At 43.5% G+C, this 19775-nt stretch overlaps 1 protein-coding gene across 50 annotated transcripts in view; it reads left to right on the top strand.

The window, feature by feature from the left end:
• neb (nebulin) overlaps positions 1-19775 on the top strand; it is a 376446-nt gene that overhangs the window by 259269 nt on the left and 97402 nt on the right. For all 50 annotated transcript variants that reach the window (XM_072470732.1, XM_072470804.1, XM_072470803.1 and 47 more), the window contains 8 exons: positions 676-780; positions 877-981; positions 5413-5517; positions 6148-6252; positions 8592-8696; positions 10815-10919; positions 13588-13692; positions 18248-18355. In XM_072470732.1, the coding sequence (XP_072326833.1) occupies positions 676-780; positions 877-981; positions 5413-5517; positions 6148-6252; positions 8592-8696; positions 10815-10919; positions 13588-13692; positions 18248-18355 (843 nt within the window). The remainder of the gene's footprint in view (positions 1-675; positions 781-876; positions 982-5412; positions 5518-6147; positions 6253-8591; positions 8697-10814; positions 10920-13587; positions 13693-18247; positions 18356-19775) is intronic.

Consider the following 19775-nt stretch of genomic DNA (forward strand, 5'->3'; position numbering starts at 1 on the left):
ACTTTAGACAGTTCCAATGAGCTTTACAGTTCCCATGAGTTTATGAACGTTTTACTCATATTCATGCTTAATTTTAGAAATCACAAAGAACAGCTGACCTCTTCCAGAGGGCAACTTAACTCTCCCAAAGGGCATCTCACCTTCCTCAAAGGGTGCCTGACCTTCCCAAAAGGTTCAGACTTGCACCTACCTGGTCCAATCTGCACACATCAGAAACCACTCACAACAAAATCACAGCTGAGTGGAGGCAGTTGCTGAATTCTATGGGCTGTTGCCTCCGTGAAATGTGCATGCAGAAATCCCAACCGGATCCATTCCCATCCCCGTGTAAATTGTAGACACCATATTCAGAAGCGGGACTTCTAGCCCTCATCGTTGCAAAAGTCCAGGCCTTAACGTTTCTATGAAATGCTTTTACTGCTGCTGTAACAGGATTGTTATGTAATTTTTACAAATGAATAAACCGGCACTTTCACTAAAATAGTTCACGGAATTTTAATGCTTCATGTGCGGTGAATATCACCTGTCAACGTGACTTGGATTTCAAGGTGGGGTAGTGTGTTAATTGTGTAGAAGGTTAGGATAGAAAGCCTTACCGTTATAGAATTCCTTTTATGACTACTGGACATCTCAAAGTGCATTGATTCTAATGCATCTTTTTCTTTCCTGTGTTAGAAAAAGTACAAGGAGCAGTATGAGAAGATGAAGAGTAAATACACATCAATCCCAGACACTCCAATGCTGTTGGTGTCGAAGAAAGCTTATATAATTGCCAGTGATGTATGTATTGAAGTTTCATTTTTTCTTAAGTGTAAATGGAATTTCATATTCACCTGCGAATTTTCACGCTTTGAATACACTCTTTGCCTTTAATAGTTACGGTATAAGGAAGCCTTTGAGCACGCAAAAGGTCACTACCGTACAGTGAAGGATGCCCTGAACATTAGCTACCATCGCAAAGTCACAGATGATATCAGTGAGGTACGTGGAGCCGGCTTTTCTGGTGCCTGAATCTGGCTGCATGCAAAGAAGCCCAAATATTGTAAAGGGTTTCCCACAGATGTCCTCGATTCCGAATTAGGTACAGAATCCCCCAATAACACTCTACTACTGTTGAGCAGCTGTTGTTAATAGAGATATTTGTGCATTGTCCAGTTAGGCTTTTATTTTTAAACTTGCTGAATACAAAAAGTGGTTTCGCTGTTTCAGTACTTGTTGCAAAATGTTATTAAACGTTTAGCCTTGGCAGTGAAGAGTATTTCAGTGCTGTGTCACTTCCCTTCTTTTTGAGATGTGGCAAAAGTTCATCAATCTCAGGTTTTATGAGCAATAGATTTTTGTTCGGCAAAGTGATATGAAAGCAGAGCAGGTACATGCAGTTAAAGTACAGATCAGCCATAATCTAATTGAATGGTGGGACAGACTAAAATGGCTGAATGGCCTACCTCTGTCCCTATCACTTCTATGTTTATTTGGAGGCAGATTAAGAGACGTAGACACAAATTTCCTTGACAGCTCCTGGAGCGACTTTTATGGCATTGTCTTTAGCCGACAACAGCTGTTTATGTACCATACAGCAGCAATCTCTTCCGACCAGATCATTAAATTGCTCAATATCAGTGGGACAGAAGCCTCCCAATGCAGTGCCCCAGCTGTCCCCTGTTTATATGTTCAGTAAGTACTTAATTAAACAATTACTTAATCTGTGTAGTATTATAATAATAATCACTTATTGTCACAAGTAGGCTTCAATGAAGGTACTGTGAAAAGCCCCTAGTCACCACATTCCGGCGCTTGTTCGGGGAGGCCGGTACAGGAATTGAACCCACGCTGCTGGCCTTGTTCTGCATTACAAGCCAGCTGTTTAGCCCACTGTGCTAACCCATTCCCTTTTACCAATATAATTAACATACAATTAACAACCTAACTTTCTACTCGAGCTACTACTACTACCCCAAAAATCCACCGAATTGACCTGGGCTATTTTGCTGTATGCAATATTGTTTCTGGGATTCCTTTGATTCATTTTAAAGTGTTGACTGGATCCCCACCAGTCAGTGAAGTCAAAACTAAGGCACAGAGCCTTTCCTTGCTGAAGGAGTTTGCTGACCTTCACCAGAGTCAAAACTCGACCCAGTGTCCCAGCTATCCACTATTTATATGTGTACGAATTCCCAACACCTGTTTTCCTTAACATGCTGTAATTGACATAACCAAATGTTTACAGTGCAAGTGATAAGGCATTGACATAAAGAGCCCTAGTAGAACAATTGAGCACATGGTGGAGCGCACTTCTCGTGACCCCAAACGACTTAACTATAGACAGCATTAAGAGGAAGTTGTACCGGCTACTGTTACCTTGAGAAAACAGTGGGAATATTTTTTTTAATTATTCATTTACGGGATATGGGTGTCGCTGGTTAGGCCAGCATTTATTACCCATCCCTCGTTGCTGTTCAGAAGGTGGTGGTGAGTTGCCTTGAACTGCTGCAATCCCTGAGGTGTAGGTACATCCACGGTGCTGTTAGGGAGGGAGTTCCAGGATGTTGCCCCAGCGAAAGTGAAGGAACGGCGATATATTTCCAAGTCAGGGTGGTGAGTGACTTGGAGGGGAACCTCCAGGTGGTGGGGTTCCCAGGCATCTGCTGCTCTTGTCCTTCTAGGTGGCAGTGGTCGTGGGTTTGGAAGGTGCTGTCTAAGGAACCTTGGTGAGTTACTGCAGTGCATCTTGTAGATGGTACACAGGGCTGCCACTACGATGCAAACAATGGAATAAAGGCTATGGACCAGTTGTAATAGCAACAGTTAAACTTCCTTCAGTTATACCTGTGAATGATTGAAATATGCATTTGTTCTTCTGGAGTTTAGGTTAGGGGTGAGGATATTTTGCATTGGTTTTCAATACTGTAAATGTGCCAGATTTGCTGGATATCGTGCTGATGGAATCAATTCAAGACAAACAACAGCAGAAGTGGTCTTTGCTAGGATTAAGATAACCAAGTGTAACATACCAAGTAACTGTGCCTTATACCATATACTTGAGAATGATAAAATAGACAGGAGATTTATTATGCGAGTCTCTGGGCATATATTCCAAAACTCAGTGACATGGGCTGGTGTCCGGCTCCTGCAGTTCGAACATTTAAGAAGGGGAAGAACTTGGACTCTGGAAATCAGACACTTACCCTTTTCTCTTTCAGGTATCCATCTTTGTTTGTTCTGTTAAACATGTGCATTGTTGGCCTTTTGTCAGTATTTAAAGACGCGGTAGTTTGTATCACACAAATTCAGGTCACTGATGGTCACTAATGTTATTTAGAACTTTAAATTATAATTTGATTGCTGCCCTACACAAATATGTGGGTTAGAGTTATGCGCTTGGGAAGGGGGTGGGGGGGGGGGGGGGGTGAATTACCAGAAAATATTTCAGCCTGAGCCATACCTCTTTGAATTACTGCTGAATTCCCTATAGATTGGCAGAAAGGAATGCATTACAGGGCATTCATCATACATTGCCTGACAAATAGCTGCATCAGAACAATCAAATGGCCATTTTGAATTGAACGTTATTTCATCTGTTTATAAATCAATACTATGTACACTGCAATGTACACAATACTATGTACACGGGCAGCATGGTAGCATTGTGGTTAGCACAATTGCTTCACAGCTCCAGGGTCCCAGGTTCGATTCCCGGCTTGGGTCACTGTCTGTGCGGAGTCTGCACGTTCTCCCTGTGTGTGCGTGGGTTTCCTACGGATGCTCCGGTTTCCTCCCACAGTCCAAAGATGTGCAGGTTAGGTGGATTGGCCATGATAAATTGCCCTTAGTGTCCAAAACTGCCCTTAGTGTTGGGAGGGGTTACTGGGTTATGGGGAGAGGGTGGAAGTGTGGACCTTGGGTAGGGTGCTCTTTCCAAGAGCAGGTGCAGACTCGATGGGCCGAATGGCCTCCTTCTGCACTGTAAATTCTATGATTCTATGATTCTTATTATTCACGTCGTATCATAGGGAGGCGGTGGCACAGTGGTATTGTCACTGGGCTAGTAAACCAGAGGCCCAGAGTAATGCTCTGGGGATCCAGGTTCAAATCCCGTCACTGCAGGTAATGAAATTTGAATTCAATAAAAATCTGGAATTAAAAGTCTAATGGTGACCATGAGGTTTGCCTTAAAAACCCACCTGGTTCATTAAGGAAATCTGCCGTCCTTTCCTGGTCTGTTGCCTGATACTTTGGCCTGTCATCTCCACACATACTGCATTCGGCATAAGAGGGTAACTGCATCAAAGTGAATAGGCGCAAGGCAACTGCAGACAGGTCACCTGCATGAAGATGACAAGTATGAGGTCTTCTCTGTCTTCTGCGTGTAAACTTAATGGATGGTGCATCATCTGTCAGAGAGGGATGTGACATGCTGGGAACTTTATAAACAAAATGGCAGGAAATTGAAGTAAAAGAAGAAACTGCACGAGCAACTATTAGTGATGAGGACCTTATTGAACTGGTGAGCTGGGTGGAGAATGAGGAAGTGTCTGATGATGATGAGCAAGGTACAGAATCAGCCTATCCCATCATAGGATGTCGTCAGAAACATTGTGCCAATTAAATTTCTCACAGGTATTACCTAGCACTGAGGAGTTTTCTTTTTGGAAAATGGAACCACCGTGGTTTTTCTTTTATTCGTTCATGGAACTTGGGCGACACCATAATTTATTGCCCATCCCTAATTGTCCTTGAGGGGTCAGTTAAGAGTCAACCATCTTGCTGTGGATTTAGAGTCACATGTAGGCCAGAGTATCAGGCAACAAATAACGTGCCATGCAGGAAAAGGGCGTCATTCACTTACACTCAGTTTGAATTTCAGCACTGTCTCCATTTTGATACTGCTGGAGTGTTTGTGACAAAAATCCACTGGAATCATTGAAGCAGGATTTTTGTTATTGGTTGAGAGTGAAGTTAGGAGGGCGGCACAGTAGCGCAGTGGTTAGCACTGCTGCCTCATGGCGGCGAGGACCCGGGTTCGAACCTGGCCCCAGGTCACTGTCCGTGTGGAATTGGCACATTCTCCCTGTGTCTGCATGGGTCTCATCCCCAGGATAGGTATATTGGCCACGCTAAATTGCCCCTTAATTGGAAAAAGAAGAATCGGGTACTCTAAATTTATTTTTAAAAAAGAGTGAAGATACATTGTCATTTCCCACATTCCCGCAGAATGAGGATTATTTATGCGAATCAATCTCATGGGGAGACGTTCTCATAATATCGCATGGGTTTCTTCAGATGACACGGTTTCAAGGAATCCCGGCATTTGTGGACAATGGGAAAGCCGGTCAGCTTCGGAACATTAGAAATCCTTCCTTATCAGTTTCCTCTTTTCTGGTCAGTAACATTTTCTTAACGTTCTGCCCCTAGGTCAAATACAGGGAGAAGTATATCCAACAATTGGGGCTGTGGAAATCAATCCCTGATCCACCTGAAAATCTCCACCACCGTATGGTGTCTGATGCTGTCAGCACTGTGAGTCTTTAAGTTTATCGTCTTTTAGTTGGGTTTTACAGAAGAATATAATGACCACTGCAATCTTAAACTGGTTGTTAAGTAACGGCTGTTACATTTTTTTACCTAGATATTTCAATTTATGTTGATTCAACATACGTATGAACACAAAATGTTTTAAATGACAGTGTAAATCTAAAATTGAGCAAGAAAGTAACTACAACTTTCAGGTGTGCTGACATACGAGATACCTAATTTAGTTAGACACTTGTTTTGACTTTCCACCTAATTTAGCCAGACAATTTTTTTTTCTATAAATTGTCAAAAATAGGAATAAGTGTCATGCTTTTTGACCATCTAGGTCACACATACACACTCACCCACGTCTGGGAAATGGGTGTTGTACCATCAAAGTTCTTGGCCTTTAAAGGAAGCTTCAGAGCTTTAGGAAGCAGTCCTTCGGACCTTGATGATTTTTTTCCCTGTTGATTTTTGCAGTCCAGTATTCTTTATGATCAGTATTGAAAGTACTAAAATAAAATCTGTGTGAGTTTTTGTTTGTCGTTTTCAGAAAACGTGAATGTTTCTGCATTGTGTCATTAAGTGCGCATGATCTGACACCCGTAGTGAAAATGATTCTTTCTTAACTAGGTTAAATACAAAGAGGACTTGGGATGGCTGAGAGGAATCGGGTGCTATGCATGGGACACTCCAGATTTGAAGCTGGCGGGGCAGAACAAGCAGCTCTACAGCCAGGTAGGGGCCCACCCTCGCCTCTGTATAAACTGATGTATTTACCTGAACAAGTTAGTAACTTGGTGAAGTTGTGATAAAGCAGCCACATGTTCACCTTTATTTAGAGCTGCACATTTCAGCATATGCTGCTGTGAACCACAGACACTCGTAAAGTATATTTCCCAGCCTTTCGACTTATTGATCCGTTTAATGTATAAATACTTTTTCCCACCTTCAATCCCATTTTCTCTTTTCTGAAGATGCTGATTCGTGGCAATGTATTTGCTACCCTTCAGTTCCATGCTCATGTCCTTGTGTAAAGGGCAAGCTATTCAACTGTGAGAGTATAACAGTTGAGTCTTATCCTGTCACTCTCTGATATTCTCTTGCCCACACATAGCTGGTTCAAGGGAATACAATTTGAACAAATGAGGGAGAAAGGAATAGAAGAGTACGCTGATAGGGTTACACGACAAGCATGGGAGGATGGCTCCTGTGGAGAATAAACGACTTGGGCCAAACAGCCTGTATCTGTGCTGTACCTTCTGTGTATTTCTACGTAATTCCATCAAGATTTGCTATACAACATGCAGGAGTGTGACATCTGACTATTTCACCTCCCAGCCAAGACCATCTAACTCAGACCAAGGAACTGAAGCTGGGAATTTCTAGTTTCACATGCAAGAAGATGATAAGAAGTAGGAGAAGGAATAGACTTCTCAGCCCATTGAGCCTGTTCCTCCATTCAGTAAGATCATGGTTGATCTGTTTGTGTCTTTAACTCCACTTTCCTGTCTATCCCGCATAACTCACTTGTCAATCAACAATCTGCCCATTTGGTTAACCTCTCCATATCCCTTGCAGACCCTTCAGCTGGAATATTCCAACCCCTCCCTCCCAGCCCACAACTAGTGATTGTGATTGTTTTAAGTTCTTTTATCCTCTTCCCTATCGGTTTCCGACTATTCTGGGAAGCTTTCTGTGTTTTCGAAGGCAGATACAAAGGCTGGTTCCAAGTCGTTGCCATTTCATTGTTTCTTATTGTTAATTCCCCAGTTTTACCTGCTAGCAGACCAATGCTTACTTTAGCTATTCTCCTCAATTTTATGTAATTGTAGAAGCTGTTACTGCCTGTTTATATTTCTTGCTGGTTTCCAAAATTTCCCAAAACCTCTGGGCTACCACTCACCTTTACAGCATTTCCATCTTTTCTTTCAAATTGATACTATCCTTCATTTCCTTGGTTAGCCACAGATGCTGCATCCTTCTCTTTTTTTAAATAAATTTAGAGTATCCAATTATTTTTTTTTCCAATTAAGGGGCAATTTAGCGTGGCCAGTCCACCTAGCCTGCACATCTTTTGGGTTGTGGGGGCGAAACCCACGCATACACGGGGAGAATGTGCAAACACCACACGGACAGTGACCCAGGGCCGGGATTCGAACCCGGGTCCTCAGCGCCATAGGCGGCAATGCTAACCACTGTGCCACCGTGCTGCCCCGATGCTGCATCCTTCTCATAGCATCTTTCTTTCTCAATGGAATATACCTTTGTTGAGAGTTATGAAATATCTCCTTAAATATCTGCCACTGCATCTCGACCTTCTTAACTTTTCACCTATCTTCCCATTTCACGAAATCTAACTCTGTCTTTATACCCTTATAATTGATTTTATTTAAGTTTCGGAAACTATTTTCAGAACCAAATTTCTCACCATCAAACTGGATGTGAACTTCTATCTTGTTATGATCTCTCACCTAGAGTACCTAGAGGAATTCATTTACTATTAATCCAGTTTCATTACACATTAGCAGACTTAAAATAGCCTTCAGATTTTCAGAACGTATTGTTCCAAGAAACTGTTCAGAATGCACTGTATAAACCCATGTTCCAGGCTACTTTTGTCAATTTGATTTGTCCAATCTACATGAAGATTAAAATTTCCCACAATTATTGTAGTACCTTTCTCATTAAGCCCCATTATTTCTTAATTTATATTATGTCCTCCAGTGTAATCTCAGTTGAGACAATGCAGCAATTGATTAACTGAGTGACCAGGAGAACTTGGAGTTACACTGCAAAGCTGGGCGCATGTGCCAGGTTACAAGCACCATTTCACTGACCAGGCCAGGCCCTATTTAGTTAACGAGCTGCGATGTGATGAAGTACTGTTAGCTGTGTCAAAACTAAAGGTAGTACCAGATTTCTAACATATGCTCAAAAGGAGTATATGTTCTTTGATGATTCCAGACACAATGATCATATGATTTTAATCATATGATTAAAAGACAAAATAGATATTTGTCCTATTGTTCAGGTTTTGTGCAGCTTATTAATCTATAATACCATTTTCTTTACAGTACAAGTATCGAGAATCAGTTGCAAAATTAAGAAACAACTTCAAGTACACTGCAGATACTCCGCACATCCGGCATGCCAAGGCAGCAACTGCGATTTTGGATGAGGTTTGTGCAATTGGGATAGAGTTAATAAGGCAACACTTGCCTGTACTCTGGGTGATCACCATTTGACCCTTGTGCCACCTGCCGCCTTCAAGCCCTCATGACCCGACCCGGAGAGCCCAGACAATTCAGTCCTATTTCCATTACGGGCTGGATTCTCCCGTCACGCAGCCGTGTGTCTCTCTGCTGTTTGCTGACATCGGGATTCTCTACTCCCGCCGCTTGTCGATGGCATTTCCCGTTGAGGCCACCTCACACTGCCGGGAAACCCGCCGTCAGAAGTGTGCTTCTGATGGGAAAAGCGCAACCTGATGGCTGGAGCATTCCGGCCCACTTCTCGTATTTGCTGCTGTGTCCTGGTTTGAGTTATGTGACACTGAAGGGTTTTAAAGGGCTGCTCTTAGCACTGTTCCCTGTTTGATAGATTAATCCTACATCAGAGCACCAAGATTTGTTAGTTCAGTAATAGGTATAAATTTTGTTTTTATTCATGGTTCCTGAGGCTCTCTTGTGCTCTTATAACCCTCTTATAAACATAAAACCTAGATGCTCCTAATCTACATCTTTACCCCAAAAATATACAAAAGGTAAATCTGTTATCCAAGTTATATCTTGTTGTAATTCTCTCATTGAGAAATAAAATAGAAAATGTTAACATGAGATTGAGAAACTTCTGCTCCCAACATTCATTTGGTGGAGCTGCTCATCCTGTCAGGGTCTGGTGACTGAAGACATTTTGAAATTTCCTTTAATATAATGTTGCCTGAAGTGAAGTGCACTTCGGATTATGGACTCAATAACGAGTGGGAGGTACCTTTTAGTTTTTACAATGTTCATTATTTCCATACTTATCACGTTCTTTTTGTCTTTGCGATTTTCTTAAACTGCTATCCAGAGGAACCAAGAGGTTATTGTAAGGTGAAAACTGAGGTAAAAATATGCAGGATTTTTCTTTTTGCCAGAAATGAAAACCAATGTGCATCCTTACCGCAGTTGATGTTTTTGATTCAATCACTTGTGCCTGAACACAATTGGAATTCCAAAGTCCCAGGTTACACCCATATGAAGAAAATGGGCTGGATTCTTTGTCGACGGGATCCTCTGTTTTGCCGATAGCGCACTCATGCCCACGAATTTCCCAACGCCGTGCGGATGCCCACAATGGGAAATCCCATTGGCCGGCTGCCCTGACGGAGAATCCCGCTGCCGGTAGCGGCGCGCCACACCAGAAAATGAGTGCGGCGGTACAGAGAATCCCGTGAAATATGTTTGTTCGTTTTATGGTCAGGAATGCTTTCATTACAATTAGTCAGCTGGAGTAATATTTCTTTGATCTCCATCTTTGAATATTTACTTTGGCTGTGGTAGTAACGGTGGATTTTGCAGCAACTCCAAAGTGGGCAAGCAAAAGTGGGCTTACTTCTTGAGAATCAGAGTTCAGCTGCAGTATCGGTTGGACTGTTGTGCAATTGGCCAATTGTTGGAAATAGGATCAACATTTTGATTCTTTGACTTTTGGGTGACCAAAGTCAGATTTTCTGGATTCCTTTTTGCTTCAAATATTATTAATGAACAGACAATGCTTTGGAAGATTGAGCTTTTCCAGAACCGACTCACCCTGAAGTCAAATATTGAAATACTTCAGCCCCAATGCACTCGTTAATTCCTCTCAAGCTCCATGGCCTTTACCAAAATAAGGTAATCATTGAAAAGAATGCAGTGTTTTAACTAATATCTGATGTTCTGAGCAGAGAGCATATAAAGCTTCCTATGAGAACCAGGAGATCAAGTATACCTTGGTTCTGGATTTTCCTAGAAACCTTCTGGCCAGAAGGGCAGGTCACCTAAGCAGTCAGGTAATTCTATGGAACTTGAACATGAATGTTCAGCCTTGTCAAAGTTAGCCATTTGAGGGCAACAACACCAGCATTCAATCTTTGGCCTGTTATACGTGGATGCCATCTACCCAAATAAATGCTGCATTGGGTAGGCCTTGTGGAGCCTGTGAGAACCAATTCACTGATAGAGTGATAGAGTTCTAGGATGATGAACGTTGGTGTCTTTATCTGGCTTAATTTCAGTTCTATCATCCTTTGCATGCATGTTCATCTTTATTGACAGCAATCATATAAGTCTGAAGCCAAGGTCAGACTGAGGCGAGGATGCAATGAAATGCAACGTCCTGATATGCTGACTGCCATATGCAACTCAATCTCAGGGAGCCAGGTAAAATTGCCCCTTGTTTTGAACTACTTTACTTCCTTTTGATTTTTGGTTTGACATATTGAACATCTGAGCTCCTCCTTGAAGAGGGATCTTACGTTAGACACTAATTTAATCACTTAAAAAGTTGTCTCTTTCGTAAATGCTTAATTAATATTTTAATGGAGTATCTCTCAGCTACAAACCAAATCGGCATTCATTTTAAAAGGTTCACTACTAATTTGAGCACTGGTTGTCTCGCTGTTTGTTAACTGTCCTTTGTCTGTATTCACCGTATTGTCCTGTGGTTTTTAAAAGAAACATTTTCTGCATGTGCTTTGGTTTGTTTTTTCCTGATTTCCTTGGCTTTTATTAACACTGGGACTGATGTTGATGAAGTGGGGCATCTTGTGTCACCTTGTTGGATGTACAATTGCAGTTTTAGCTTTTAAAGAATTTTCCCATAAAGTGCATGGATAGAGGATTAATAGAGTATTAATGAATAGAAAGCGAAGAGTGGGGATTAATGGGTATTTCTCTGGTTGGCAATCAGGAGCTAGTGGTGTCCCTCAGGGATCAGTGTTGGGCCCACAATTGTTCACAATTTACATAGATGGTTTGGAGTTGGGGACCAAGGGCAATGTGTCCAAGTTTGCAGACGACACTAGGATGAGTGGTAAAGCAAAAAGTGCAGAGGATACTGGGAGTCTGAAGAGGGATTTGGATAATTTAAGTGAATGGGCTAGGGTCTGGCAGATGGAATATAATGTTGACAGATGTGAGGTTATCCATTTTGGTAGGAATAACAGCAAAAGGGATGAGTCGCAAAAAGTTGGTTTACAGTGCAACAGGTGATTAAGAAGGCGAATGGAGTTTTGTCCTTCATTGCTAGAGGGATGGAGTTTAAGACTAGGGCGGTTATGCTGCAACTGTATAAGGTGTTAGTGAGGCCATACCTGGGGCGTGATTCTCCCAGACCGTGCCGAAGAATCGCCGCAACTGCGCTACGCCGCCCCGGTGCCGGTGCGTGATTCCCCGAGTTGCGGAGAATTGGTGCCATTTGTGCCAGCGCGTTTGGCGCACCGCCGGTCGCGGGCCGCTGTACGAGGCTGGGCCGCCGATTCTCCGGCCCGGATGGGCCGAGCGGCCGTGCAGAAAAAGCAGAGTCCAGCCGGCGCCGTCCACACCTGGTCGCTGCCGGCGGGAACTCTGCGCGAAGGGTCGGGGGATAGCCTGGGAGGGGGCGGGGGAGGGGGGCTCCGTCCCCGGGGGGGACCTCCGATGGGGTCTTGCCCGTGATCAGGGCCCACTGATCGGCGGGCTGGCCTCTCCCGCCCCCCCAACACCCCCTGAGCCTACTTTGTTGCGTGTCCGGCCCCAGAACACCCGCGCCATGTTGCGTCGGGGCCTGCGCGTTCCGTAAAGCCACCGCGCATGCGCGGATTGGCGCATTGCCACTGCGCATGTGCGGGTTGGCGCCGCCCCCAGTGCCGCCAGGAAGTGAGGCTGGAGCAGCGTGAACTGCTCCGGCGCCATGCTGGCCCCCTGTGGGGGCCAGAATCGCTAGTGCCCGCGCCCGTTTCACGCCATCGTGAAACACGACGGCGTTCATGACGGCGCGGAAACTCTGTTCCGCGATTGGAGAATCGCGCCCCTGGAGTATTGTGTTCAGTTTTGGTCTCCTTACCTGAGAAAGGACGTACTGGCGCTGGAGGGTGTGCAGAGGAGATTCACTAGGTTAATCCCAGAGCTGAAGGGGTTGTATTACGAGGAGAGGTTGAGTAGACTGGGACTGTACTCGTTGGAATTAAGAAGGATGCGGGGGGGGGGGGGTCTTATGAAAACATATAAAATTATGAAGGGAATAGATAGGATAGATGCGGGCAGGTTGTTTCCACTGGCGGGTGAAAGCAGAACTAGGGGGCATAGCCTCAAAATAAGGAGAAGTAGATTTAGGACTGAGTTTAGGAGGAACTTCTTCACCCAAAGGGTTGTGAATCTATGGAATTCCTTGCCCAGTGAAGCAGTTGAGGCTCCGTCATTAAATGTTTTTAAGATAAATATAGATAGTTTTTTGAAGAATAAATGGATTAAGGGTTATGGTGTTCGGGCCGGAAAGTGAAGCTGAGTCCACAAAAGATCAGCCATGGTCTCATTGAATGGTGGAGCAGGCTAGGGGGCCAGATGGCCTACTCCTGCTCTTAGTTCTTATGTTCTTATGTAAGCTGGTAATGTATGGGCAACGGGGCAAACTAACAACGCCATGTTATCCCTTTGACCAATGGGATTTGAGGATTGTGAAAGAAACAGAGAAATGGCACTGAAGGAGGGTTAACTCGAGTGGAAGAATGCTATGTCCAGCTAATAAAGGAAAGTAAGATTAGAATGAGAGAATTGAGACCCCACTTGTTTACTTTCTGGGCAAGAGAGTTTGTGCTGCTAATTACTAGACTGAACTTCCTGTGCCAATTTCACTGAGCAATCAATGTTCAAATACAGCAACGTCATGAAGATCAAGGGGAGGTTAAGGGCGAGGTGCTGTTTTCATAGAGCTAATGGCAGAGACATGCTGATCGGCCAGCAAGCTTTGTGGTAGTTTCCAGTTCACAGGGAATCTCCCTCAACACTGCTGATAACAGTGTTCAGCAAGATCTGATTGCTCTAAATTAATCTTATGCTTGCTTGTGTACAGTGGAATTATAAGAAGAACTATGAAAAGGTGAAAGACAAGTTCACGTCCATTTTTGATACCCCAGACAACATCCGAACCAAGAAAGTGACAAAGATCATCAGTGATGTAAGTAACGTTTTAATGCAGTAAATATGTGTTTACACATACAGTTATTCCTGCTTAAATAATAATTGTCTGAAGAAATCATAGAAACTATCTATACCTATTATACATGCATGGAGTTGTTCATTGTCGCTGTCCTTTAGTTAAAGAGGAATATGAATAACTATTGGTATCTGCCATCAGTGCATATCTCCTGAACATTCTGTGTTCCTTCCACACTCCCTGTTTAAACGCATCTGTTTCCTAAATTCATAGCAGACAGCAAGCACTGCATTTAGCACGATTAAGTGAATACATCTTTTTGCCTCGGTTACAAATGTTATCACATTTTCAGTTTCATGATTTATTACTTCAAATTAATCAGCTTATTCAAATTGCTGAAGTCAAATTGCTGGGAATTAATTACAGTAAAAAATTTGCAGACGATGCAAAAATAGATGGGACAGTATGTTGCAATGAGGAAATAAGAACCTTACAAATGAATATAGATTGGTTAGGAGAGTGGGCCAAAATGTGGCAGAGGGAGTTTAACATGGATAAGTGTGAGCATTTTGGTCGGAAAAATGTCGAAGGAACTTATTATCAAAATAGGGAAAGACTTCGGGGTACTCCATTGCAGAGGGATCTGGGGGTCCTCGTTCATGAGTCACAGAAAACTAGCCATGCAGGTACAGCAGATAATAAAGAAAGCAAATGGAATGTTGGCTTTTATAGCTAAAGGACTGGAGTATAAAGGTAAGGAAGTCTTTTTGCAACTACACAAAGCATTGATGAGACCGCACCTGGAGTATTGTGCACGGTTTTGGTTCCAATATTTGAGGAAAGATGTAGTGGCATTAGAAGCAGTTCAAAGGATGTTCACTAGGTTGATTTCAGAGATGAGGGGTTTGTCATAAGAAGAGAGATTGAACAGTTTGGGCCTATATTCTCTAGAATTTAGAAGAGAGAAAGGAGATCAAATTCCGATATACGAGATGCTAAAAGGTATGGATAAAGTAGACGGGTCGCAGATGCTTCCTCTTGTGGGGCATTCTAGGATAAGAGGTGGCAAGTTTAAAATGGAACTGAGGAGAAACTACTTCTCCCAAAGGGCTGTGAATCTGTGGAATTCGTTACCCCAGAGTGTGGTGGATGCTGGGAGAGTAAGTAAATTTAAGGAGGAGTTAGACAGATTTTTCATTGGTAATGGGTTGAAGGATTATGGCAAACCGGCAGAATGGTGGAATTAAGGCGAGGATCAGATTAGCTATGATCGTACGATCGTATGGTGGAGCAGAAACGATGGGCCAAATGACCTCATTCTGGTTTATTCTGCTCTTAAGTTTTAGTATAGTATAGAAAATGTACCTTAAGTGAATAAGGAGTGTATGGTCAGCAGACTATGCTTCTGTAAGGCGCAGACTGAGTGGGTAGCAAACTATGTTGATGTGGGAATTAAGTTAAGGCCAAGTAAAATAAAGTTATGTAAGGTTATGTACCTGGGTCATTGTCCCATGTGGGGTTTGCACATTCTTTCCATGTTTGCGTGGGTTTCACCCCCTCAACCCAAAGATGGACAGGGTCCTGAAGTGGAAAAAAATAATAATTGGGTACCCTAAAAAAAATGTTTTTAAATGTCAGGTTATGTAATGAGAAGGAGCTAATTAGTATCTTTGCTGCAAGGGTGCCTTTGGGAAATAGTGACCATAATATGGTGGAATTTTGCATTAAGTTTGAATGTAATATAATTAATTCTGAAACTAGGGTCTTAAATCTGAAGAAACAAAATTATGAGGGTATGAGGGGTAAGTTGGCTATGGTGGATTGGGAAATAGACTAAAAGATTTGGCGGTAGACAAGCAATGGCTAGTTTTTGAGAAATACTACATGGTCTACAACAGATATACATTCTCTAAGACACAGACACCCTAAGGGAAGGTTAAGCGAACTTTGGTGAATGAAAGAAGTTAGAAAGATGACAGAAAAAGTAGTAAGCCTGAGTTTTGGGAGCAATTTAGAACCCAACAAAGGAGGACGAAGAAACTGATTGAAAGGGAGAGGAGAATATGAATGCAAACTAGTGAGGAACATAAAGTCGAACTGTAACAGCTTCTTTAGGTACGTTAAAAGGAAAAGATTAGCTAAGACAAATGTGGGCCCATTACAGGTGTGGACAGGAGAATGTATAGTGGAGACCAGGGAAATGAGGAGAAGCCAAGCAGTTACTTTGTGTCTGTTTTCATGGAAAAGATACAGTAAATCTCTCAGAAATACTTTGCAGCTAAGTTAACTGGATTGAAGGTTAATAAATCCATTGGACCAGATGAGCTTCATCTCGGTGTGTTCAAAAAGGTGGCTAGAGTGAAATTGTTTGCATTGGTGGCTATCTTTCAAAATACTTTAGATTCTGGAAATATTTCTGTGGACTGGAATGTGGCAAATGTAACCTTGCAATTTAAGAAGAGAAGAAGAGGGAGAATGTAGAATGACAGACATGTTAGTTTGACGTCAATAGTAGGGAAAATGTTAGCATTTATTATAAAGGATGCGGTAATTGGATATTTAGAAAAGAATGGTAAAATTGGGCAGTGTCAATATTGATCTATGAATGGGAAATCATGTTTGACAAACTGGTTGGAGATTTCTGAGGATATTACTTGTAGCACAGATAAAGGAGAACGAGTGGATATAGTGTATTTGGAATTCAGAAGACTCTTGACAGGATTCTGCTCCACAGGGGAGGTTGGTAAATGAACTTAAGAGCGCATGGAATGGAGGAAATATACTAGCTTGAATTGAGAATTGGTTAGCTAACAGAAAGCAAGAGTAGGAATAAATGGGTCATTGTCAGGAAGACAGGCTGTTACTAGTGGGGTACAGGAAGGATCAGTGCTTGGGCCACAGCTGTTCACAATCTATCTAAATGATCTTGATGGGGACCAAATATAATATTTCCAAATTTGCTGATGTCACAAAACTGAGTGGGAATGTAAGTAGCGAGAGGATGCAAGGAGGCTTCAAGAGGATTTGGACAGACCAAGTGAATGAGCTGGAGCATGGCAAGTGGAATATAAGGTGGATATGTGTGAAGGTCTCCGCTTTGGAAGAAAAGCAGAAAGGCAGAATATTTCTTAAATGGTGAGAGGTTGGGAAGTGCGGGTGTCCAGAGGGACCATGTTCATGAATCACGGAAAGCTAGCATGCAGAGGCAGCAAGGTGGCACAATGGTTCGCTCTGTTGCCTCACAGCGCTAGGGACCCGGATTCAATTCCAGCCTCAGGTAACTGTCTGCGTGGAGTTTGCACATTCTCCCCGTGTCTGCGTGGGTTTCCTCCGTGTGCTCCGGTTTCCTCCCACAGTCCAAAGATGTGCAGGTTAGGTGGATTGGCCATGCTAAATTGTCCCTTAGTGCTCAAAGGATAGGTGGAGTCACGGGTTTACGGGGAGTGGGCCTAGGTGGGGTGCTCTTTCGGAGAGTCGGTGCAGACTTGATGGGCTGAATGGCCTCCTTCTGTACTGTAGGGATTCTATAATTCTAATTAGGAAGGCTAATGACTTTCATCATGAGTGGATTTGAGTACAGGAGTAAAGGGGGCTTGCTGCAGTTATATAGAGCCTTGGTGAGACCTCACCTGGAATACCATGCACAGTTTTGGTCTTATTGAAGGAAGGACATAATTGCTACAGAGGTACACCAGATTAACCCCTGGGATGGCGGGATTTTCTTATGTAGAGGGATTAAGGAAACTGGGTCTATTTTCTCAATAATTTTGAATAAGAGGGGTGACATAATTGAAACTTTAACATTTAGGATAGGGCGTGACATGAGGGCAGCACGGTAGCACAGTGGTTAGCACAGTTGCTTCATAGCTCCAGGGTCCCAGGTTCGATTCCCTGCTGGGTCACTGTCTGTGTGGAGTCTGCACGTTCTCCCCGTGTCTGCGTGGGTTTCCTCCGGGTGCTCCGGTTTCCTCCCACAGTCCAAAGAAGTGCAGGTTAGGTGGATTGGCCATACTAAATTGCCCTTAGTGTCCAAAAAGGTTAGGTTGGGTTACTGGGTTACGGGGATAGGGTGGAGGGGTGGGCTTAAATAGGGTGCTCTTTTCAAGGGCACCTGCAGACCCGATGGCCTGAATGGCATCTCTCTGCACTGTAAATTCTATGGGTGGATGTAGATCAGGTGTTTCCCTTGGCTGGTGCATCTAAAAGCAGGGGATATCATCGCAGGATCAGGCATAGACCATTTAAAACTGAGACAAAGAGGAATTTCTTCATTCAGAATCTTTGCAATTCTCTATCCCAGAGCGTTGTGGAAGCTCAATGATTTGAGCATATTCATGACATAAATGGACAGATTTCTGGAGACTAATGACATCAAGGTATATGGAGATAGTGCGGGAAAGTGGAATTGAGGTAGACGATCAGCTGTGGTCTCATCGAATTGCAGAGCAGGCTCGACAGGCTGAACGGCCTACTCCTGTTCCTATGTAAGAATGAAGCATCCTGTATTTCAGAGCAAACAACTTGTATAATAATTACATTTTCTATTTTAAAACTTTCCTTTATTGTATGTTCACAGATTAAATATAAACTGGAACATAACCGCGATAAATCCAAGGGCTACACTTCCATCCATGATACACCAATGCTGCTGCATATGCGGAGTGTGAAGGACAAAATTAGTGCTGTAAGTATCCACCGCACTCAGTAATAGAAACAAATTTTGAATATTGGTGAATACACATGAACCTCCCCAGGATATCAGGAGCTCCTGTATGGTCGTGCGCCAGGGTGTCAGGCTGGCAGTGTCAAGGTGCTCATGGCGGGGATCAGTCCCGGGGGTGCCTGTATGAGGCGGGGTGCGGTGGGCCCGACAACCCCCTCATTGGTGTTGGGGCATCCAAAGGCCATGACTGGGGGGGGGGGGGGGAGTTGTTCAGAGACCTGGGGGCCACTTTAAAATGGCGACCCGATCTCTTCCTGCACTGGTGAGTGAAGCTCGTTAGTGCAGGATATCGGACAAAATGTGGCCTTCGGGCAGCAAGGTAGCATAGTGATTAGCACTGTGGCTTCACAGCGCCAGGGTCCCAGGTTCGATTCCAGGCTTGGGTCACTGTCTGTGCGGAGTCTGCACGTTCTCCTCGTGTGTGCGTGGGTTTCCTCCGGGTGCTCCGGTTTCCTCCCACAGTCCAAAAGATGTGCAGTTTAGGTGGATTGGCCATGCTAAATTGCTCTTAGGTTAGATGGGGTTGCAGGGTTACGGGGCTAGGGTGGCGGTGTGGGGTTAAGTAGGGTGCTCTTTCCAAGAGCCGGTGCAGACTCGATGGGCCGAATGGCCTCCGTCTGCACTGTAAAGTCCATGATTCTATGAAATTCTATGATTCCTCACCGAGGCCCAGAAATTAAACATTTAATACCAGGGTCATTCTTGGCACAGCCAGGGCTGGGAACCACCCGACTAAACGCGCTCAACACGAGATTCTGTTTCATTTCCGTTAAATCGTGACCTAGTGTATGACTTCATCCCCTGAACTTACTGGTTGATTTGAGCATCAATAATGACATGCACCCTTAACCACTCTTACTTTTCCACCATGATTTAGCTTGACGGGAATTGTTCAAAATTCCGATCATTTTCCTACATTAGGTTTCACTGAGTGTAAATCTGATATTAAATCTATGCTGTTTCCTCATGGTAATGTGTCACCCTGTAAGAAACATTTTGTTCAGAAAACCATCTGTTGATTTTTATTTGCCCTGTCTGCAGTGAATTCAGCTGATTCTAGCATGAAACTCGATTTGAGATATTGTAGTTAAACGATGTTACATAGATAACAGCAAAATTAGGGGTGGCTTAGTGGTATCGTCACTGGACTAGTAATCCAGAGACCTGGGGTAATCTGGGGACCTGAGTTCAAATCCCACGGCAGATGGTGTCATTTGAATTCAGCGTTTAAGATGCATCTTGGTAGACAAAGGCACGGGCGGGGAATGGAGGGATACAGATAGTTCTGGCAATAAGTAGTCGGTCTAAATAAGGAATCTGGATTGCACAGGCTGGGCAGGCCAAAGGACCTGTTCCTGTGCTGTAATGTTTTTTGTTCTCT

Source organism: Scyliorhinus torazame, chromosome 2, assembly GCF_047496885.1.
Source record: "Scyliorhinus torazame isolate Kashiwa2021f chromosome 2, sScyTor2.1, whole genome shotgun sequence".
Taxonomy (NCBI): domain Eukaryota; kingdom Metazoa; phylum Chordata; class Chondrichthyes; order Carcharhiniformes; family Scyliorhinidae; genus Scyliorhinus; species Scyliorhinus torazame.